This window comes from Mandrillus leucophaeus, unplaced genomic scaffold, assembly GCF_000951045.1.
Source record: "Mandrillus leucophaeus isolate KB7577 unplaced genomic scaffold, Mleu.le_1.0 Scaffold1491, whole genome shotgun sequence".
NCBI classification, from domain to species: Eukaryota; Metazoa; Chordata; class Mammalia; order Primates; family Cercopithecidae; genus Mandrillus; species Mandrillus leucophaeus.
In genome coordinates, this window is record NW_012101467.1 from 110180 (window position 1) to 133767 (window position 23588).

At 43.8% G+C, this 23588-nt stretch overlaps 2 protein-coding genes across 2 annotated transcripts in view; one reads left to right on the top strand and one right to left on the bottom strand.

The window, feature by feature from the left end:
* The first annotated feature begins 11748 nt into the window (after positions 1 to 11748).
* LOC105535663 (chromosome unknown open reading frame, human C5orf49) lies at positions 11749 to 16926 on the top strand. Its single transcript, XM_011974829.1, has 3 exons — positions 11749 to 11847; positions 11988 to 12104; positions 15539 to 16926. The coding sequence occupies exons 1-3, from the start codon at positions 11749 to 11751 to the stop codon at positions 15716 to 15718; spliced, it is 396 nt and encodes a 131-aa protein (XP_011830219.1). The 3' UTR covers positions 15719 to 16926.
* A 3197-nt stretch (positions 16927 to 20123) lies between these two features.
* The window catches only part of ADCY2 (adenylate cyclase 2 (brain)), a 215173-nt gene continuing 211708 nt past the window's right edge, over positions 20124 to 23588 (bottom strand). Inside the window, exon 23 of the mRNA XM_011974827.1 lies at positions 20124 to 20941. Within this exon, the coding sequence (XP_011830217.1) occupies positions 20789 to 20941 (153 nt within the window). The 3' untranslated portion in view covers positions 20124 to 20788. The remainder of the gene's footprint in view (positions 20942 to 23588) is intronic.

Consider the following 23588-nt stretch of genomic DNA (forward strand, 5'->3'; position numbering starts at 1 on the left):
TACCTTCTGGAAGGTAGGTATGGAACGTAGAACAAATTGATGCAAAGTGGATTTTTGAAAAAACAACTTTTTTCCATACAGTTTGGATAACTGAAGTCACAAACAAATTCAAGTCCTGAGGCCTTTAGTACCATGCAAAAGAAAATGATGCAACATAAATGTTAACATCTAAATTGAAACAGCCTTGAAAGCAACGAGAATAACAAAAGCATTTTGAAGCCCATTTGACAAATAGCTACCAATAGTAATAATCCACTCCTCAGGATGATATGAACTGGGGTTTAATCACCTGCATGACCAAAGAAACTGATTCTCTGACCTGGAGACTATTTGGAATAAAGAGGGTAAATTCTGTATCACAGGTTTTCTAGGGAACTCAGTTACACCTAAATTTGCTGTAAATAATTTCAGGCTCTACTTTGGGAGGCCGAGGAGGGCAGATCACTTGAGATTAGGAGTTCAATCAAGAGCAGCCCAGCCAGCGTGGTGAAACCCCATCTTTACTTAAAATACAAAAATTAGCCAGGTGTGGTAGCCCATGCCTCTAGTCCCAGCTACTCGGGAGGCTAAGGCAGGAGAATCACTTGAGCCCAGGAGGTCAAGATTGCAGGGAACCGAGACTGCACCACTGCACTCCGCTCTGGGTGACAGAGTGAGACTCTGTCTCCAAAAGATGATAATAATAGTAAGAAGAAGAATTTCAGGCCCTAATCAAGCTGAGCAGTAAAAGCAGTATGGAATTAGTTCTTAAGCCAATGCTATTGTCTGAATATTTGTGTTCCCCCCAAATACATACGTTGAAATCAAAACCCCCAACATGACAGTATTAGGAGGCGGGCCTTTGCGAAGTGATGAGGACATGAAGGTGGAGCCCTCACGAATGGTATTATCACCCTTGTTAAAGAGACTCCAGAGAGCTCCCTCCCCGCTCCCAGCATGTGAGGACACAATGAGAATGTGCCATGTAGCAACCAGAAAATGCTCCCTCACCAGACACCAAATCTGCCAGCGCCTTGGTCTTGGACTGCCCAACCTCGAGAACCTCGAGAAATAAAAGTATGTTGTTTATAAATCACCCAGTATATAGGTATTTTGTTATAGCAGCCTGATGGGACTATCCTGTTTAGTTTATTTCTGTGTGACACACAGTAGTGTGTATACCAATTAGTTGGTAGCACAGGCTGAGTAATCCTGGGTAAGAATGTTGGCTCCGTGTTGACCAGCCATGTGGACCTGCCGCATTAACACACACTGTTTCACTCTACCCACCTTTGAGGCAAATGTTGCCAACTTCATAGAGCTCTTATATGAATGACTTTAATTAATCAATGCAAAGCGGCACATGGTAAGCCCAATGTAAGTATAGCTATTATTATCGTTTGCTTTTGTTAGTGATATTAGAGCTGCTTTCACTAAGTCCTGGGTCCCGATGGCAAACCTCATATCCCTGACTCTCATTTGCTGTCAGAAATTAACACAGGGGAAGGCAAAATGTGAGTGTCAATCTGTGGCTTCTAATCCTCTGAAGCAGCTTACTTCAGGGAGCCCACAGAGTGGATGCACTGAAGGCTGCACACTTATTTAAAGCCTCAGTAATGCTTCTGAATTGTAAGACAAATTCGTCATCCAAAGCTGCCAGCAAAAATGTGATCGGCTCCTGTACTGCTCCCTAGGGAGTTCTAGTAGCGTAGGCTTTGCCCATAAAATATGGTTCCTGCGGCAGCAAAGCAGATTCCATTCAACAGTGTTTTTCAATTCCTTTTTTCTCCTTCTGCCTTGTGCAGCATTTCTGCTGCGGAAATGAAAAAGCAGAATCAAAGGACAATGGTATTTTATGAAGGTTTGGATTAAATTCCTCAAAGTCTAAGAGCTGCATTTAAAGAAATTATAACTGGTTTCAGAATCCGCTTTCCCTCATGCTGAGGGGGCTTGTGGATAACTCTGTCTTGAGTGAGGCTTTGCTGTGAAGGCCCCACCTTAGGTTTGGTGGGATTAGCTGGCTTTTCTTCCCCGTGTATGTTGGGGACAGAAGCTGACTGTTTCTTCATGCGTCGAGGACTCTACCTCCCTGACCACTGAATTTCCGTTTGCCAAGTGCGGCCAAGCACCTTATACAGATGGATGTTGATATGGTAATAAGTCCCCTCCCAAATCTCATCTCCAATTGTAACCCCCACATGTTGAGGCAGGGACCTGGTGAGAGGTGATTGGATCATGGGGGCAGTTTCCCCCTTGCTGTTCTCGTGATAGTGAGTGAGTCCTCAGGAGATCTGATGGTTTAAAAGCGGCGCTTCCCTCTTTGCGCGCTCTCTCTCTCTCTCTCTTTCTCTCTCTCTCTCTCTCCTGCCACCACGTGAAGAAGGTCTTTGCTTCCCCTTTGCCTTCTGCCATGATTGTAAGTTTCCTGAGGCCTCCCCAACCATGCGGAACTGTGAGTCAATTAAACCTTTTTTTCTTTATAAATTACCCAGTCTTAGGCAGTTCTTTATAGCAGTGCGAAAATGGACTAATACACATGTTAACTGTCTAGAGTCACAAAGGGGAATCTCTGAAGGGCCTGACAGTATACAGACAGTGCTCAATATGAGCCTCCCTAGGTCCTCCCTCTATGGAGCCTGTCTGCTTAGGAACTAAGCACCTTTACCACACATACTCAGCCACTCCAAGGGGGCTGTGCAGGGAAGGTGAACTCAGTTCTGTTGCTGATCTGCCTGTCAATATCTAGGCAACTCTCCATTATCCAGCATACTCTTAAGCTCACATGCCTTTCCAAAAGAATTTGTACTAGCTCAGTGAAATGACCTCTCTGCATGGATACCTCTTTCCCTCTCCCTGCTTGTTTTTCTCCTTTCGCCTGTTAGTATCTAACCTGCTAAGTATTTTGCTTAGTTATCTTGTTGTTTTCTCCCACTAAATGTGAGTTTTGTGAGGGCAATGATTTAGCTTTATCACAGCTATGTCTTCAGCAATCAAAAGAGTGCCTGTCTCATAGTTGGAACTCCATAAGTACCTGTTGCATGAATAAATGAGGAATGAATTATCGGAAAGCCAATTTTTAAAACAAAAGGATAAGTCACCGATTTTCAAAATTAGCTTCTTAGACTAAATAGGGGTTTTGGTTTGGATTATCAGCTGCTTTGCTTATCCCCGTCCTCGTTTTCCTCCTCTGGTATCGTCAATAGCAGTGGGTTATAGTTTCTTCTCTACTTCTCCAGTTGCATTTTCACTATCCAGTGACCTGCCCCTGGAAAACTCAGGGCTTGGGGGAATTGGGCTGAATATCTTCCTCCAGGACAGGTAGCTCCTTAAAAAGGGGTTGGTGGGGGCGCTGAGCCCAAGGTCCAGTTTCCCTTGCAAACCCATTAGTGAGAGAGGAATGAGTGAAAGGGGAGGCAGGCATGTTCTAGTGGAGATCTTTCACATGGTATGAAACACCGAGAGTGAGGAATCCATGTTCCAATGAATCAAAACTCCTGTGTGAGCATGTCCTCTGTGTCTTTTCATTGAGTGCATGCTTGTCGTGATACGCATCTAAATGTTTTTTACACAAGAACATATTCACACACAGATCACACAGATGTGGACACGTAGGTTTGCAGCTTGCCCTTTTCATTTAATAATATATCTTAGTTTTTCAAAATCACCCCCTTTTAAGGGGTACAAGCAAATGACACAAGAAAAGGACAACATTTTTCCCAATAACTTTGACCAAAAGGAACGTATAAGATTGAATTCGAGTTTCAGCCCCTTTGGATCGCTGTTTCTTCCTGAGTTGTGAATTGCTGGGCTGGGGGTGATGGGGTGAGTGGGGAGCTGGTATCAGTGGAAGAGGAAAAACAATTGACTCCACAATCACCACATTTCCAACTGGTGACAAGTTAAGCACATAGATGAATGTAGAGCTCTCTGAATCAGAACACTCTTAGAATTTGACGCAGACACAAGATCAGAGGGAGGAGTTATCTTGACTTCAATCCAATGGTAGAATATCCAGATTATTTGAAAATTTATAAGAATTTCTAAAACTTGTGATATTAATGTACCAAGAGAGGACACAGAATCTTTTCCACAGGAAAAAATAAAAACCCAAAGAGAATAGTTGAGTATTGTCTTTTCATAAAAACCTAACATTGTGTCCTTCGCAAGCAACAGTCCTCTGAGATACAGAATTTTGAATGCTGTTAAAATTAATGAAAATGTCCTCATTAAGCTTCACACAATACCAAACCTCCAAGGAGATGCTCTGGATTTATAAGTAAATTGAGGCTCTTATGAATCAAAGGAAACGGTTTTGGATCACCTTGGGGGTTTTCAGTTTTAAAAGTAGGTCGTTTATCCTTGGACTAGCAAACTGATGGGAAGCCTCAAGATGAGGAGGTCATAGTGCTGTGGCTTCTGAGGACAAGAAGTAAGGTAGCCCAGTCATAGGTTGATTAGCATATTAAACAAGGTGGACTAGGATGTGCTATGGAAACACACCCTAAACCCAAAGAGTCTTAACCCCCGATGTGCTGGAGCTGGCGTGTATGACTCACAAAAGCCAACTGGTAGCATTTCTTCTAAGCTCTGCGTTTCATTGGTAGCCTAAAATTGACCATGATCGAAGTATTTACACCACGGAAATCATCAAATACTACAAATCAGATTTTTTTTTTCTCCAGAAAGTGGGTTGTTAAACATAGGTGCACCAATGGGCTTAACATAATAACCATGACATCACAGAGGCTTTTTTTTTTTTTTTTCTCATTCATAGCCTAACATTTATGTTTCTCCCGGGAGGCTCTTAGTGCAATTGCTTGGAAATCCAGGTGCCTTCTTTTTAATGGTTTCCCTATTACTAGGGCCTAGGAGTTTTTAGGACTTTAGAGTCATGTATTGGATGCTCGGAATTTATTAGCCTGTGAGTGGGGGGAGAGGGTTTGGAGGACTGCCTGGGAGTTTTTTACGGACCAGGACTAGAGGTAGAATTTATTGGAGTCACCCACATTCCTGGCCCCAACCTAATTGTGAGGGAAACTGGGAAATGCATCTTCTGCTTGTTCTGGAAGTGGTAGTATGTTTGATGAGCACATAGCATTACCCCTGCCACAATTACATGACAAAAGGTATTAATTTTTTTCTCCTGTTTTTTTTTTTTTTTTTTTTCTTTCTTTCTTATAGAACTTACTGGTTTAACCTTATGGTAGAGAGTGAATTAATGCTTTAAATAGTCTGAAGAGGAGGAGAAAATAAAGGACCAGGGTCCCAGTTTACTCAAAAACTTACCCCAGTTATTTGTATGAGAGTGTGTGCAACTTCTGGGAGTAAGAGTGCTTCTCAGGTTGGGAGGAGTCATGGGGCATGATGGCTACTTCCTGCCAAGTGTGTTTGCCTGGGCTGCCACAAAATGTGCCACAGACTTGGTGGCTTAAAACAACAGAAATTTCTTCTCTTTTAGTTTTGGAGGCTAGAAGCCTGAAATCAAGGTGTTACCAGGACTTTTTTTTTTCTAATTTCCAACTTCTAATTTGTGAAGGATATTCAGGTTTATTACATATGTAAACATATGCCCTGGTGGATTGTACAGATCATCCCATCATCCAGGTAATAAGCCCAGCCTCCATTAACTATTCTTCCTGATCTTCTCCCTCCTCCCACCTCCCATCCTCTGACAGCCCCCAGTGTGTATTGCCTGCCCCCCATGTGTCCCTGTGTTTTCATCATTTAGCCCTCATTTATAAGTGAGAACATGCGGGATTTGGTTTTCTGTTACTGTGTTAGTTTGCTAAGGATAATGGCCTCCAGCTCCATCCATGTCCCTGCAAAGGACATGACCTCATTCCTTTTCATGGCTGCGTAGTATTCTATGGTGTATATGTACCACATTTTACTTATCCAGTCTATCATTGATGGGCATTTAGGTTGACTTCATATCTTTGCTATTGTGAGTAGTGCTGCATTGAACATACATGTGCATGTGTCTTTATAATAGAATGATTCCTATTCCTTTGGGTATATACTCAGTAATGAGATTGCTGGATTGAATGGTATTTCTGCCTTTAGGTCTTTGAGGAGTCACCACACTGTCTTTCACAGTGGTTGAATTCATTTACACTCCCACTAACAGTGTATGAGCGTTCCTTTTTCTTCACAACCTCACCAACATCTGTTGTTTTTTGACTTTTCAATATTCATTCTGACTGGTGTGAGATAGTATCTCATTGTGGTTTTGATTTGCATTTCTCTAATGATCAGTGATGTTGAGCTTTTTTTCATGTGTTTCTTGGCCACTTGTATGTCTTTTGAGAAGTGTCTGTTCATGTCCTTTGCCCAATTTTTAATGGGTGTTCTTTTTTTCTTGTAAATTTAAGTTTCTTGTAGATGCTGGATATTAGACCTTTGTCAGATGCACTGCTTGCAAAAATTTTCTCACATTCTGTAGGTTGTCTCTTTATTCTGCTCATAATTTCTTTTGCTGTACAGAGCTCTGAAGTTTAATTAGATACTATATGTCAATTTTTGCTTTGTTGCAATTCAGCAGGATTGGTTCTTTCTAGGGGCTGCAAGGGAAGGCTCTGTTCCAGGCCTCTCTCCTTGGCTGGTTGATGGCCATCTTCTCCCAATGTCTCTTCACATCATCTTCCCTCGGTGCATGTCCATGTCCAAATTTCTCCTTTCAATAAGGACACCAGTCATATTAACTTGGGGGTCTACCCTACTCCAGTATGACCTCATCTTAATTAATTATATCTTCAATTACCTTATTCCAAATAAGGTCACATTCAGAGTTCCTGGGGGTTAGGACTTCAACATGTGAATGCTTGGAGGACATAAGTCAGCTGATCACATCCAGTGAGGTTGTTCGGCAGTGGTTCTAACCACAGCAGTGTGGTGCAGTCTCCCGTCTCACCTTCAGTCACCTGCACTTCCTCCCCCTGGCCCAAGCAATTGCCTATCATTCATTCTTTTCTGCTACTCTACTTTGTGCAAACTTCTCTTATTCCATTTGTATTTTTCTGTGGTTCATAACTAATGGGTTGATTTCTCTTCTTAGTCTGTGGTCTCTTTAAGGTAGGGACTCCCCATTTCTGTCCTGGAGCCTGGCATAGTGTCTCACACAATGGTAGGCCTAATGTGCTGTGGAGGTTGAAAACTGGAGGCCTCCACTCTACCCACATCATCTGCCCAGGTCTGTGGACCACAGCAATTTCTCAGGATCGGGGTGGAGGTTATTGTGAGGTAAACTGAGGGTAGGTGATCAGGTACCATGACCAGGCTAAGGTTATGCTACGTTTTAACAATATTCAAAACACAAAGGGAGAGATCACAAGGTAAAAAATGGATATTTTCTGTTTTGCTTTTTTTTTTTTTTTTTTTTTTTTTTTAAAAAAAGGAACATCATCTGTGAAATAGAGACAATTCCTTGAGGAATTTTAATGGCAAAATTTCAGTAATTTCAGAAGCTCTGTCTTGTGATTAGCATCTAAATCCCAATTGGTTTTTATTTGTACCATTTTGCTTCAAGCCATATGGGAATAAAAGAAAAAAAAAGAAAGATTAATAATTAAAATCCAGGGAAACAACAGATTTTCAGTTTGATTAGTTATTGAAAATGGATAGTCACATTTCAAAGTGAGGCTGCCTGTCTACTGATGATTTTTTTTTTTTTTGGGTCCTTATTTTTCAATGATAGAAAAATTCACTTGTACTCTGGAAAGTTCTGAATATGCAAAATCTGCACAAAAATAAGCTTCCTAAGATTCTGATCACTCCATACCCACAAGCAGTGAGATTCCTAGTAAAGACTAAGATGTAGAAGATCGTTGGCAACTAATCCAGGGATTGTGAGGCAGGCATGGCTGCTCATAGTGGTTGCTTTTATAGTGTTTTAGGAGACCTGATTAGAATGAGAAGAAATAGGCATTTTCTCTGTAAAGTTGCATATTACACTGGGCTTCTTCAATATAGGGAACAAAATGAATGAACATATCCTTTCTCATTCTGATAATAGTAATTGCATTCTCATTCTATTCTGAAGTCCTTTCTTCTTCAGAGTTTTTCTCCCAGGATAATCCAAGCACCCCAGTGGGCGCTCACTCAGTTCAGGAGGGTCGGACCTGATTAAAATCACTGTGCAGAAGAAAATACAAGACCAGGCAGTTCCTGGAGGATCTATTTTCCCTGCTGTTCGTGCCACCCACTCTGGAGGGCTGTCTCTCAGATCTGGGTGATATGGTTTGGCTGTGTCACCATCCAGATCTCTCATCTGGAATTGTAACTCCCACAATTCCCATGTGTTATGGGAGGAACCCAGTAGGAGGTGATTGAATTATGGGGGTGGATCTTTCCTGCACTGTTCTTGTGATAGTGAATGAGTCTCATGAGATCTGATGGTTTTAAAAAGGGGAGTTTCCCTGCACAAGCTCTCTCTCTGGCTGCCGCCACATAAGAAGTGCCTTTCACCTTCTGCCATGATTGTGAGGCCTCCCTAGACACATGGAACTGTAAGCCCATTAAACCTCTTTCTTTTGTAAATTGCCCAGTCTTGGGTATGTCTTTATCAGCAGTATGAGAACAGACTAATACACTGGGTGAGGGGGGCTGCCCACACGCAGGGAGCATTATAGGGTTTGAAGGGCCATCAGTCACTCCACTTTGCCTCAAGGTTCTCAGGGTACAGGAGGAGAGAGGGCCTCCTGGCCATGAGTGTAGCTTTCTTCCAGGGGTTCAGTTCTAGAGACTAGGTCTTCATTTTGTACACTGCAGCTGTTCTCCCCAAAACCCATGGAACAGGGTCAGCCAGGTCAGGAGGGATTCCAGAGGCAACAGAACACCTAGATGATGAGCAAGAGCCTGGCTAATATTGAATCCCTTAAAATATTGGGTGTATGTGTGGTGGCATGGGGGTGATGGAGATCAAGCTATTAGCCAGCCAGTGGCTGTGAATCTCAAAGGAAAGGTCTGGATGGCAATGTATTTACTCTGGAGAATTTATCCTCCCTCATCCTTGCAGAGTGTGTGTGGTGTACTTGGGCTTCATGTGTGTTACTAAGTGGCCCATCCCAAAAAGGTTTGCTTAGCCTTGCAGGCTAGCAGCAGATTGGCTTCTGCACCAAGAGCTGCCTATGTTATGGATGTTAAAGATACTGAGATTTCTCTATCATGTCTTAAAATGGTTTTTTAAAGTTTTCATTTTATTTGATAAGCAAATGTCTAATTTGTAGGTAGTCAAAGTGATTGATATTTTTGACATTTTACCTATTGTTTTCATGTGTACGAGTTTTCGAATGGGTTTTCTTTTTCATTTGTCTTATCATCCAGAATTTACTTTTGGCTATAGTGTGATGTGAAGGCCCAAATAACTAGCCAGTTGTCACAATACTAAATGTTGAATGACTTATCAATTCTCCATTGATTCAGGCTTTTACAAAATCCTGTGGGTACGTAGCTATATGGTAGGTTGCCATCAGGAGACATGAGGGCCAGGGTGGTTTGACGTGAACACATCCAGAAGTTGAGTGAGAGTGAAGACAATGATAAGAGATGCTTGTGTCTGGTAACTCATAAAATGACCAGCAGAGGCACAGAGGCAGAAGCCACAGCTCCTGGTTGGAGGTTGTTTTCCTCCTTCAAGCCGACTAGAGTAATTCTGAACTAAGACATACCAGGTTCCCTGCAGTGGCTGGCCAGGCACCTTACACATGTTGCTGTTGGAATTCTTGCGAATCTTAAAGTAATAATTCTTAAAGACCATGTTGTTTCCTTACTAGATGGCTCGTTGAGTAAGGACAGTAGCCACATCTGAGTTATCTTCTAAATTCCCCTCAGCAGGAGCACAGCATGTTGCACATGACAGATGATCTGTGAATGATTTGCTAAGGATTGGCCAAAGCTACGTTATGATCTAGTTATTCCCATTACAGGCCAGAGTGCCGAGTTCCTGCAGTCACTGTGAGTGGGCATTACGTGTTTTCCAACATACTATATAGAAGTCTTGCATCCTTTTCACTGCCTACTTCTACCTCTGTATCCTCCTGTTGGAGGGAATCATTCTAGCATCACTAACTGGGAAAAAAAACAAAACAAAACAAAACAAAACAAAACAAAACCAACCAAGCATAAGCTAGAGACCTAATACTCCCAAATCCCACGGAGACATGTCTGAGTTTGCTGCTAGAAAATTTAAAGCAGCTGGAATAATGAATGGCATGACAAGGTGAAGATTAAAGACCAGCTAATACATGCATTCTTTTTTTTTTTTTTTTAACTAGATACCGAACAAGGAAGATTTTCTTTTGTATTCAGGAAAAGTTGGGATGATAAAATGGAGATAATACAGATGATAGCTTTGTTAATGGGTCATTTTCTAATACATCAGAGTTGTGTGTGTATGTAAACTACATACGTATGATATATACGTGTATATTATATATAATATATGTATTCATATATTTATGGATTACCAAGTGTCACACTTATCACATATGATTAAAGAAAAAATACTTTTATCTTTCAAGAGAGGGGTTTGCACATAGACAGCCTGACTCTTGGCTAGTGTTAGAGTTCAGGAACCAACACACCAAAATATGGCGCTCTGACACTCTGGCCTCAAGAAAAGAAGTCTCACAGTCTCTCTGACCACCCCCACCCCCGGCCCTGGCTCCTGTCTCTCAACTGTTTGTCTCTCCCAGAGCACTTGATGAAGCTGATCTCTAAAGTTCGCTTATTTGCCTAAAGTCTGGACTCACCAAAGAAGAAAACAATGACCCCTGGTAGCTTCCCTGCGTTTTCATTAACTGCACTCACATCCTGGGAAGACAGGTTGAAGTCTGCTAAGACACCTGGACAGACTTTCGTCACAGACCATCGTCTGCTCTGTGGGCCCAACAGACTTTCTCCCAGACCACTGTATCCCCCTAAAAATAACTTACTGCCTCCCTCAAATCATCCACATTTCCCCATCTTCCTTTCTCGTATGAAGAAGGCTGTGCAAGCATCTGTAGCCCATGGTGTGGTGGGGTAATCACCCTGAGATGTCCCCCATGCACATTAATGAAAATGTGTATACCCTTTCTTCTTTTAATCTCCTTTCTGTCAGTTGATTTTCAGGCAACCTTCAGAAGGCAAAGAAGACGTCTGCCCTTGGCTCCTGCACTAGTGACTTAAAAGATGACTTCTGTTAAGTTTCATTATCTTAGTATGTAGGTATTGTTTGTTTTTCAAAGAAGCTGAAGCTTATAGAAAATTTGAGGAGACAAGACAAGTAGAAATGAAGGAAAAGTACACACATGTGTAACCTTAGAGATGTGGTTTTGCTATGGTCTGAATGTTTGTGATTCATATGTTGAAGCCTCACCTGCAATGTGGTGGTATTGGGAGGCGGGGCCTTTGGGAGGGGGTTAGGCCTGAGGGCAGAGTTCCCATAAATGGAATTAGTGCCCCTATAAAAGAAGCTTGAGGGGGCTTGTTTGCCTTTCCAGCATGTGAGGCTACAGGGAGAAGACACCATCTGTGAATCATAAATATAGCCCTCACCTGACGCTGAGTCTCACAGGGCCTTGAACTTGGACCTCGCAGCCTCCAGGACTGTGAGAAATACACTGCTGTTGCTTAGAAGTCACCCAGTCTGTATGTTATTTTGTCATAGCAGCCTGAATGGACTAAGACAAATTTTTATTTTAAAGTTTGAGCTCTAGCAATGGAGTCAGACAGCAAGAGAGCTTGGGGAACCACCTCTCTCAACAAGGGAGGAGAAAGTTGAGAAGTGCCATGAAAATGTCCCTCCTTCATCCTGGGCCTCTTAACAACCTTCTCTTGCTGGTGAGGGCTGGGCTTCTCCCTGCTCCACATCACAGCCGGTTCTGCTTGGTGAGGTGACCTTTCCTATCACATACTCACCACATGCACCTCCAGCCTCCCTTGGGAAAGAATTGGCGTCCGTGCTCCATCGGGCCTCAATGACCCAGCCTTCAAATTAACCCACGGCTTTCTTTCTCTATTTTTCCTAGACAGGAATTATTTCCCTCTATGACTGTGTTTTTAAGAGGCGACTAGATTATGATCAGAAGTTGCACCGAGATGACAGAGAACATGCAAAAAGCCTGGGACTTCATGTTAATGAAGAGGTAATATTAAGACAGAATGTTAACAAGTTGTCAGCAGATTAACAAAACTTTATACAGGCATATCTAGTTTTATTACACTTCACTTTATTGGGCTTCATAGAGACTGTATTTTTTACACATTGAAAGTTTGTGGCAACCTTATGTCAAGTAAGTCTATTGGTCCCATTTTTCCAACAGCGTGTACCCACTTCCTATCTCTGTGTCAGCATTTTTTAACAGTAAAGTATTTACAAATTAAGATCTGTACATTTTTCAGTATAATGCTATTGCACACTTAATATACTATAGTATACTGTAAACGTAACTTGTATATGCACTGGAAAACCAAAACATCTGTATGACTCACTTAATAGTGCTATTTATTGCCGTGGTTTGGAACCAAACCTGCAATATCTCTGAGGTATGCTTGTACGTGTGTGTGTGTGTGTGTGCGCACGCACGTGTGTGTGTGTGGTGGGGAGTGTATGTACAGTCATGCATTGCTTAACAACAGGGATTCATTCTGAGAAATTCATTGCTAGGCGATTTTGTCATTGAGTGAACATCAGAGTATACTTAACACAAACCTAGATAGCATAGCCTACTCCACACCTAGGCCATATGGTACAGCTTATTTCTCCCAGGCTACCAATCTGTACAGCGTGTTACAGTATAAAATATTGTAAATGATTATAACACAATGGTAAGTGTTTTTATATCTAAACATAAAAAGGTACCGTAAAAATATGGTATAAAAATAAAAAATGATACACTCGTGTGGGCACTTACCATGAATGAAGCTTGCAGGACTGGAAGCTGCCCTGGGTGAGTCAGTGAGTGAGTGGTGAGTGAATGTGAAGGCCTAGGACATGACTGTGCACCACCGTAGACTTTATAAGCACTGTGCACTTTGGCTACGCTACATTTATTTTAAATTTGTTTCTTCAATAATACATTAACCTTAGCTTACTGTGACTTTTTAACCTTATAAACTTTATAATTTTAAAAACTTGGACTCTTTTATAAAGTAACACTTAGCTTAAAACACAAACACATCGTACAGCTGTACAAAAATATTTTCTCTCTTTAGATCTTTATAAGGTATCTATTTTTAAGTTTTTTAAGCTTTTAAAGTTTTTGGTTAAAAACTAAGACACAAACACACACCTTAACCTCGGCCTACACAGGGTCAGGATCGTCAGTATCACTGCCTTCCACCTCCACATCTCGTCCCACTGGAAGGTCTTCAAAGGCAATGACACGCAACACACATGGAGCTGTCATCTCCTAGGCTAACAGCGTCTCCTCTGGAATACCTCCTAAAGAACCTGCTGGAGGTTGTTTTACAGTTAACTTTTAAAAATAAGTAGAAAGAGTACACTCTTAAAATAGCGATAAAAAGTATAATAAATACAGAAACCAGTAGCATAGTCATTTATTATTATTGTCAAGTACTGTGAGCTGTACATAATTGTATGTGTTATATTTTATATGACTGGCAGCCCAGTAGGTTTATTTTCACCAGCATCACCCAAACGCATGAGGAATGTGATGTATTACGACATGACAACAGTTATGACATCATTAGGTGATAGGAATTTTTTAGTTGTATTAGATTTTGCCATTTTCATGGCAAAAACAGCAATTAGTTTTGCACCAACTTAATATTATAAGCTTGTGGGACTATCATCATATATGCGATCTATCATTGAGTAAAATGTCATATGGCACATGACTGTATGTGTATATGTGTATGCATGTATATAGGCATACATGTATGTACATGTGTGTATGTATATATGTGTGTACATGTATATACAGATATGTATATTTGTATATATGTACATATGTTTGTGTGTGCACATGTGTACCTGTGTGTATGTATGTGCATGTGTGTGTATATGCATGTGTATGTGTGTATATATTGTATATGTGTGTATATGTGTGTACATGTGTGTGTGAATGTGTGTAAATGTGTGTATAGATGCATGCATACATGCATATGTATGTGGATGTGTATATATTATGTGTGTATATGTGTGAATATATGTATGTATATCATGCATATATGTGTATATAGTATGCTTGTACATGTGTGTGCATAGGTATGTACATGCATGTGTGTGTATATGCGCACATACACATATATATTTAATATTGTCCTCAGTTGCTTTATGTAATTTTCTTGATGCAGCTCTCCTCTATCTTTTTGTGCCAAGAAGCTAAGGCTAAGATACTCTTATAGTTCCCTGTATTAAGTCATGTCGTTGTGTATTTTTCTTGATATTGTTGTTTGGTTCTTTAGAATTTAAAAATTTAAGGACCGCAAAGCTAAGACGTTCCCTTCAACAGATAAAACTAGTCTCTGCTTCACCGCTGAGTCCGGACTTTCATAATCTTTCCAGAAAAGTTGGTCTTGCAGAGCTGAAATTGTGCACACGAGAACATTTCTTCCAAGTTTAGTTACAAAGCCACCATAAGCAGCACATGTGGTGCCTTCTAAGTTGATGCAAAGTTAGTGTTTTCCTCAGGAGAAAACTGTGGCACATAGTTTTTCAGAAAAAGGCTCCATCCTCTCAGAGCTGCCATTCCCGAAGGAAGACAGAAAAAGTAAAGGCAAAGAAATCATGGGCTGGGTGTGGTGGCTCACGTCTGTAATCCCAGCACTTTGGGAGGCCAAGGTGGGCGGATCACCTGAGGTCAGGAGCTCGAGACTAGCCTGGCCAACATGGGGAAACCCTGTCTCTAGTGAAAATATAAAAATTAGCCAGGCATGGTGGTGCACGCTTGTAATCCCAGCTACTTGGGGGGCTGAGGGAGGAGAATCGCTTGAACCCGGGAGGCAGAGGTTGCAGTGAGCTGACATTGCACCATTGCACTCCAACTTGGGCGACAAGAGCAAGACTCCATCTCAAAACAAACAAACAAACAAACAAACAAAAAACAAAAAAAGAAAAGAAAAAGAAAAAAAGAGAAGAAAAAAAGAAATGACGAGCAAATTCTAGGTGGTGATGAGTGGTATGTGGGAAGAGGAAGCCATGTGAGGATGTGAGAGGGGGAAAGTGAGAGGGATGAGCAGGGAGCTGGGGAGGGGCGGGGCCAGGGAGGACCTGGACATCTGAGGCAGGATCTGGGTGGTGGGAAGGGACCAGCAGCAGCAGGGGCGGGTAAATGACCAGGAAGAGCACAGAGACAGACAGGTAGAGCAAATGGTCCGGCACAGTTTCCCAACATGTCCAGTGAATACACCAGCCAGCTTTCTAGCAAATTCAGCGGTTCCCCACCATAGGCTACTTCCCTGTGAAGCCGCTGGCTTCAGCGTGGAGGTCCCCTCTTGGTCTACCGTGATGGGACCCGGGCAGGTAAAGCTCCCAGGACCAGGCTGATGGATGTACGGGTGAGCTGTGCTGGCGAATGCAGTGGTGCTGACGATGTGCTTTGATAACTTTCACCAGGAACAGGAGAGGCCGGTTGGAGTGTTGACGTCTTCTGTCTATGGGAAGCGCATCCGTCAGCCCATTGAACCCCTAAACCGGGACTTCGGCCGCGTCAACCACGTGCAGGCTGACTTCTACAGGAAGAACGACATTGCCAGCCTCAAGGCACCCGGCTTTGGGCACATGGCTCCAGCCTGAAGCATCCCTGTGGTCCACAGGGCATGTCGCGATGCCCTGTGGGCTGGCAAGGTTGCACAGCAAGAAGGTGGCGTCTGGAGCCTTCTTTCCCCTTCCCATGACACCTAGGAGCTTGGCTCTGCCTGTGTTGCATCTCTACAGTGGGACACATGAAGGTTAGCAGCTTCCCTCAGGTTGCTGTCGTTAGGAGCCTGACCAAAAGCACCTTCAGTACATGTGAAGAGTCTCTGGTGTGATGATTTTCAGCTGGAATTATTTTTGATCAAATGATACCAGAGACCGATTCACTGTGAGCACCTGAATAAAATGAAAACTTTGTTCCCCCTTGGTAATGGTTGGGTTGGTTTTTGTCACCAGCTCTCTACATTTGCTAGGATTCTTTGGGGAGGCAGTCACAGGAGTGAGGTGCAGTTACTTTTCCGAAGACTTATGGGAACACAAGCAACCCTGGTAACACAAGCAACCCTGCCATGTTCCCTTCTCCAAGAGGAGATACAATGACAATTGTCTTTTGGCACAACTGAACTCTAGAGACTCCATTTTTGTTTTTCCAGAGGTCTGAGCCACAAGTAACAGAATTTAGTGCAGCTGGGACCAGGAGCCCTAGTAAGGATGGGTGGTCCTGGTGGCCAGCAGTGCTCACTGTTACTGCCCAGGGAGAGAGGGCCAGTCCTGGGAAGAGACTAGATTTCGGTGTCAACAAACTTGGGTAAAATTCTGGCTGCTGCATTTTCTACATTTGTGTTCTAGGGCAAGTCATATCATCTATATGAGCAGACATTTCCTCATCTTTAAAGTGGAGTTTCCAAACCTAGAAGAGTTCATGTGGGAGGCAATGAGCTGCCGGAGTGCAGGTACAGGTACCCAAGTGCGTGCCCCACCCAGTGCCCCATCTTCACAGCAATGACTTGACTTTAAACAGTCTTCTTTTTGGAAGCAGTCGCTTTTAACCTAAGTTGGAAATACTTACTCTGGGGATAATTTGAAACTCACCCAAGTGTTAAGGTATCAGCTACGTTTTAAATGAATGGACCCCTTGGAAGAAATCATCTCTCGTCTACCATGATTAAATTCCCACAGTTTAGCAGTGAACGGGCAGGTGGCCTAATTAATTTCAATGCTGATTGCTCTATCACTGGTTTTATTGTTTTGAATATGCAAAGAGGATTCTCTAAAAATAAATGACACTGAATTGCCGGCAATTTCAAGGTTGAGTGACTCCTAAATATTTCTTTATTTTTTTGAAAACAATTTTTCAGTGTAGGTGTCTTTTATTTATTTCAAACAAATGGCAGTAGTTTATTTCGAATGCCTTTGGGTGCATTATACCATATTTATAGTAACATAATAGAAAATATATAAAGTTTGGGTTATAGAAATATTTATAAATTATGCATTATTCAGACTTGATTTCAACAAAGACAAGGCATCTGTAAGTGACTGTAATAAATTAATGTCAAACTAAATTATTTTCATTTACTTTAAGTCAGACCTTACTCCCTTCACCTTCTACTACATACTGACTTTCAAAAGGCAGGGCTGTAATTGGCCAAGATTTCAAAAGATCTCACATTTGTAAGAGGAAATTAAGTGTATTTCTCTTGGTATCCCAATGTTTATCATTTAAAGCCAATGCATGAATGCTTGTTAAACTCATCACACATAAGATAATATATTCTTATATTAATGGATTGTTTTGGTTTATAAATTTTCATCACTGGGCAATTGTGTTTCTTTTTCTTTTCTTTTTTCTCTTTTTTTTTTTTTTTGTGAGACAGAGTCTCGCTCTGTCACCCAGGCTGGAATGCAGTGTTATAATCAAGGCTCACGGCATTCTAGACTTCCTGGACTCAAGTGATCCTCCCACCTCAGCCTCCCAGGTAGCTGGGACTACAGGCACGTGCCACCATGCCCAGCTAATTTTCTTATTTTTTTTTTTGTAGAGGTGGGGTCTCACTATGTTGCCCAGGCTGGTCTCAGACTCCTGGGCTTAAGTGATCCTCTCTCCTCGGCCTCCCAAAATATTGGGGTTACAGGCATGAGCCACTGCACCTGGCCTGATGATGTTACCTGGTCATTCAGTGTATTCAGAGCAAAGGAAAGATCAATGGTTGCTGTCTTTAGGAGCACAGTGAGTTGGGAAGGAAGAATAACATCGGGGATTGATGACAAAACTTAGACACTTCTAAACAGATATGTAAAACACTGGCGTTTTTAGGTAACTGGACTGGAGGCAATTTCCATGAGACGCTTCCTGTAAGACTTTAAGGAGAGCACTGGGGAGAGAATTTTTTCTTGAAACCAATGGCACTGGGACCTGGGCTGATGAGCAATGCACTGCCAGTTTTCTGCCTGGCCGGTGGGAGGCGCACTACCAGTTTTCTGCCTGGCCGGTGGGAGGCGCACTGCCAGTTTTCTGCCTGGCCGGTGGGAGGCGCACTGCCAGTTTTCTGCCTGGCATTTTTGCTCACAGGGATGCTTTCAGCTGCCCAGAGCTTTAAGGAGCTTTGAGCAGGAGTAATGCTCTTCTAGAGTCAGGGAACAGGCAGTTTTCCATTCTAGCCTGGCCTCAACTGCTAATCAACTGTGGAACTCTGAACACATGTGCCTGAATTACTCTGCCCCAGTTTCCTCATTTGCAAAAACATTGGGGAGGGAGGGAGGTCTCAAGCTTGATCAGGGATCAGAATCACCTGGGATCAGGAGAACCTGTTCACTAAATAGCAATTGTGCTGGGCCCTCACCCCGGGCATCTCAGATTCAGGGTCCTCCTTCAGGTTGGGGCCTGAGAATTTGCATTTCTGATAAGTTTCCAGGGGATGCTGAGGCTGCTGCCATGGGACCACACCTAGAACGGCCCAGGTGCACACAGAGCTTCCCACAGTGGATTCTGACAATGACTCGGAATGCTTTTAAAAGCCTATTGTTTGGTAAGACTGGTGATATGGCTTTCGGAGAGCACAATTCTCCTTTTGAGTTCTTTTAGCACAAACCCAAGTTCAGTGCACCACATGGGGGAATGGGAGGGACTCTGTTTACGAGAACTTGGTGGACCACCCAGCTGGGGGTGTTCACTCAGGGTAGGTTACCCAAGGAGACCTGCGGATGAGTGTAGCAGGATGTAACAGAGGAGGAACCCACGAGGCACACCTGCTGCTCATCCTTACACATTCTACACCATGGCCAGTTTGAGCTCATGGAAATGCTACGACATCCTAGTCCAGATTTCGATTAGAGGAAAGAGAAAAGCCCTTGCTTCGACCACTGTTTTTGGAGATCTAGGGATATTAAGGCCAATGCTGAGTTGTGATTACAGGATCAAAAAATTCCCCGTTGAGGCAGAATACTAAATAAGTCATGCTCTACTCACACTTTGGTGATAAAGGATGGTTATCAGCTTCGACAAGTGCCTTTTACTGGGAATGAGTCACAGTCCTGGCACAGCAGCGGTGCCCGTGCTGTGACTGTGCAGGCCCAGCCAGGCTCTCACGGTCATTGCCTCGTTTAATCACTAGCGATTCCATGAGTTGCCAATAAGGAAAGTACTCCTAAGAGGGACTAAGAGATGTGTTCAAAGTTACACAGCTGGTAAAAAATCAGAGCCAGGAATCAAACCAGGAACTTGTGCTTCAAGTTCGAGTTCCACGAATAAAAGGCTTCCTAAGAGATCATCTGGGTCCTCTACCTCTTACAGATGCCTGCCATGAGCTATAAAAAGAAAACAAGTTTGACCAACTGGGCTACAATTTGCAGTTTTGCTTTTAAACATTAGATTACACATGATTGCTCTACTTTTCACTATTTGGCAAAGTATGATTTCTTTATGTTATAAGTACCAAACAACTTGTATTGGATTGACAAGAACAAATTCTTCAAGGTCTTCTGTCTTTAAAAATGCATGAACGTTGGCTGTGTGTCTTCTTTAGCCTTCTCAGACTTAACAGGCAGTCTGTGGGACTTAGTACTTCTCTCAGTTAGTTCACGCTATTGTGAGACTGATTTGCATAGCTGGTTCCACATTATTCTTTTGCAGTCCATTTCTGTTAGGTCTAGCAAAACATTCCTGTAGACAGGAGCATAGTGGACGGAGGGGGCACTGTTGCTCGCAGAGAATCTTTTTACTAGTAAAGTATTTGTCCCTGAAAGCATTCCCTAGAGATGCCCAAATTAAAATCAGACCACTAGATACATTCAACATGCTTGCCTGCTTTCCAGGGAGCTGAGTAACCAATTATCTGCGTCACACACTGTGTCCTAATCTGAATTACATTTCAACATTGGCTTCTGGAGAGCTCTTTCCGAAACAACTGTGTCAAAAGGGAGAACGGATGGAAAACACACTTTAATTCTGGAGCAAACCACAGAAGAAAGAAGACAGGAAAATAAAAGATACAGGCACTGTACATCAAAGTACATAAAACTTTTAATGAATTAACTTTACAAAAGACAAATGGCATCAAAACATCAGACGAGTTTGGTACAAAACTGGTCCTAGGCTGTGAAGACTAATTCTGGTGACGGATGGCAACGTGCTGCTGGCATGAGACACATGGAGCAGAGGGACGAGAGCCGTGGGTCCCAACGGGGGCCCTTGGACACCACTGGCAATGAGACAATGGGTGAGCACAGACTCCATGTGAGGGACAGAATCAACTTATTCACGAATACTGTGTGTTTGAATATCAGACGAGCAGATGCGGTTGGCGAGCTACCATATTTTCCAGAAAAGAACATGCACCAGAAGATAATATACACCCCCTAGTTTTATTGCCTTAAGAATGTGTGTGTGTTTCACCTCTCTCCTCTTTGTTAGTTCTCTCAATGCTTTTCTTCTATCACGCACGCTCCTTTTCCCTTTTGCTTAGGAGCAAGCACAGTGCAAGTGGCAGAACGATCTGGGCACACGTCAGACACCAAACGGTATGCCACTGGGTCACGGGAACGAGTCTGCAGAGGCTCCATAGGACAGACAGAGCACGCACATCAAAAACAAGGGACAGAAGTTGCAGTCAGAAAGTGTGTGATACCTTCCTGAAAATACAGTCTTCTTGCCAAAATGAAGGTGACTCTTCAGGATGCCACATTGCTCTGGGAAAGGGACCTTGACATTTCTGTGTTTACAAAGTACGTCTTCAGGTCCCCCTTTCCTTTCACGTTGATTATTCCTCGACAGGTGCATGTGTATCCGAGGGTCTGCAGGACGAGGCTTGTCTCCTCCGTAACCTAGAAGGCACAGGAACACGGGAAAATGGGCTTAGTTAGTACCTACATTGATACAACCCATCTGACTCAAGGATGAAGAGCCAAAGAAAGGCACCATGCTCTTCAACCCAGGAATTCCACTCCTGAGAAGTCAGTAGAACAGTGAGAGGAATCCACAAGAAAGAACGGTTGTAAAGGACAATGCTGTTTAATTCAGTGCAGGGATAGCGAAAAATTGGAAACAACCTAAAATTCAAGTAACTCCAGTGCTACGATGATGCTATCATGGATGAGACAATATCGAACCATTTCACCCAGAAAAGGGATTGAGCCTGGATCCAGGCTATGATTTCAACCACATGCTGTTATGTATTCACATTGAAGAGACCTGGAAAAAAGAGAGTGAACCAAAATAGGTTGCAGTGGTGGGATTCTGGATGATGTTTATAAATTGTCATGAATGTCTTTCATGAAATAATAAACATGAACACTCAATTTCAGTGTCGATGGGAGGAACACCCTGAGAAGGAGCACTCTCAACTCCCGCAAGGGGTCGCGTCCGTCAGGTTTGATGCCTGTGAGTGAAGGGGTAAAACTGGGAGAACTGTGGGAATTTGCACCGGTGTCCGCACGAGCATGATGCTCCTAGTTGAGTCTCAAAAGTCTCCTCACTTCACTGCATTGAAACGGGGGGCTAAGAAGGGCAGCCCCCCTTGCAGGCTGCCGGCTTGACAGGACCACTTACTTCCTGCCATTGCACCGACAGGCGACGGCCCCGGCTGCTGAACCATGTCCAGGCCCTGCTGTCGGATGACAGTGAACTTGCTGGCTCCCATGGCTTCCTCCTCAGCGGAGATGCACTGTCCCGTACTGAGCCTTGCGCTCTCTCAGCTTCGGCGTGTGCTGCGCCTTCCCTAGGTCACCCTGTCTGGGACTGCGGGCCCACGCCTGCCTGTGCTGGGGCTGCCTGAGTATGGAGGAGCTGCAAAAGCAGAGAACCAGTGAGGCACACAGGCGTGGTCTGAGGGCGAGGCCTCAGCGTCTGAGGCTGGGGAAGACCCCTCTGTTGGCTACCTGCTCTCCACCCAGTCTCCCCTAGCTGGTGTCTGAGTTTGGGCAGACAGAAAGGCCTGGTAATGCTGCTTTGGAACCATAAGAAAAAGGCACAAAGGAGCAATCTCCTCCCACTTCATCTGAGAAGGCACCTGGCATGGCTGCAACAAGGGCACCTGTGAGACCTTGGCCACCTCCAGCACTGGAGTGACAAATCTGTGCCAGGCGGGTATGGCAGGGCTGGGCAGCTTGCAACCCACACAACAGTGTTACAGCACACAGCAGTGTTATGGCACAGGGCACCGTTGTTCTGGCACATAGTGTTATGGCACACAGCAGCATTGTTGTGGCACACAGCAGTGTTGTCATGGCACACAGCAGCATTGTCGTGGCACACAGCAGCATTGTTACGGCACACAGCAGTGTTGTTATGGCACAGGGCACCGTTGTTCTGTCACGTAGCAGTATTATTATGGCACACAACAGTGTTATGGCACACAGCAGCGTTGTCATGGCACACGGCAGCATTGTTATGGCACATGGCAGTGTTGTCATGGCACATGGTAGCATTGCTATGGCACACGGCAGTGTTGTCATGGCACACAGCAGCATTGTCATGGCACACAGCAGTGTTGTTATGGCAAACAGTAGTGTTTTTATGGGACACAGCAGCATTGTCGTGGCACACAGCAGTGTTGCGATGGCACACAGGGGTGTTATGGCACAATTTTGGTTGTGGTGTGGCCCGGGGCAGGTGCAAAGGTGGGGGCCGTGTCAACAGCAAAGCTCCAGCCTCCTTGGGCTTGGAGACTGAGAAGGGCCTTGAGGGCAGATGCTGCTGCGGGGGCAGAGGCAGAAGTGCAAGGAAACCATGAGGGGTTGTGTTCATGAGAGCCCAGGACAGTATCCAGGGATGCCCAGAACCAGGGCGAATCCTCCATGCACAGATGTCAAGGACTGGCTATGGAAGAATCATCCACCTTTCTGCAGTGTCATGGAAGGACAGCCCCTAGCACAAGGTCCACGTGTGGGTCCTCGGGACCCTGATGAGCAGAGCAGAAAGGAAAGGGAGGCACAGGCGCCAGATGCCCAAGTCCTGCTGCTCTGGTCTGGCCCAAACCCTGGGAGGAGGGCAGGAACCCAGGGAGTGCTTTGCGTATTGGATAAGAACCGAAAGAAGATGAAGAAAACCAAGAAACTCAGGTTTGCAAATTCTGCGGTTATTGGATGAGTGACCTTCCACCTAGAGAACAAACCAATCTTTTGGTGCTTTGGGGGTTAACTGTTGAGGTATTTACCGGCGCTAATGTCACTGGCATTTTAAAACTATCCACTGGTGTTCGTCATGCCAACCCACCCACCAATCAGCGCCGCATGATTAATGGGAAACCGGGAGGGAGAAGCTGTCCATCTCGATGCACGCTGGTTTCTATGCCTCCAGGCCTAGAAGAGGCCCGCAGGGTTGCTGAGTGGGCTTGCTCTGCTGTTCTCGGGGTTTCCAGGCTAGAAAGCATGCTGGGAGTTAAATGCCCTTTAATAAAAAGAACCTGTTCCTCAGGCCTAGGAGAAGCTTATTAATGGTCTGGGCATCGTTTTTGATTTTCCTGGCATCTCA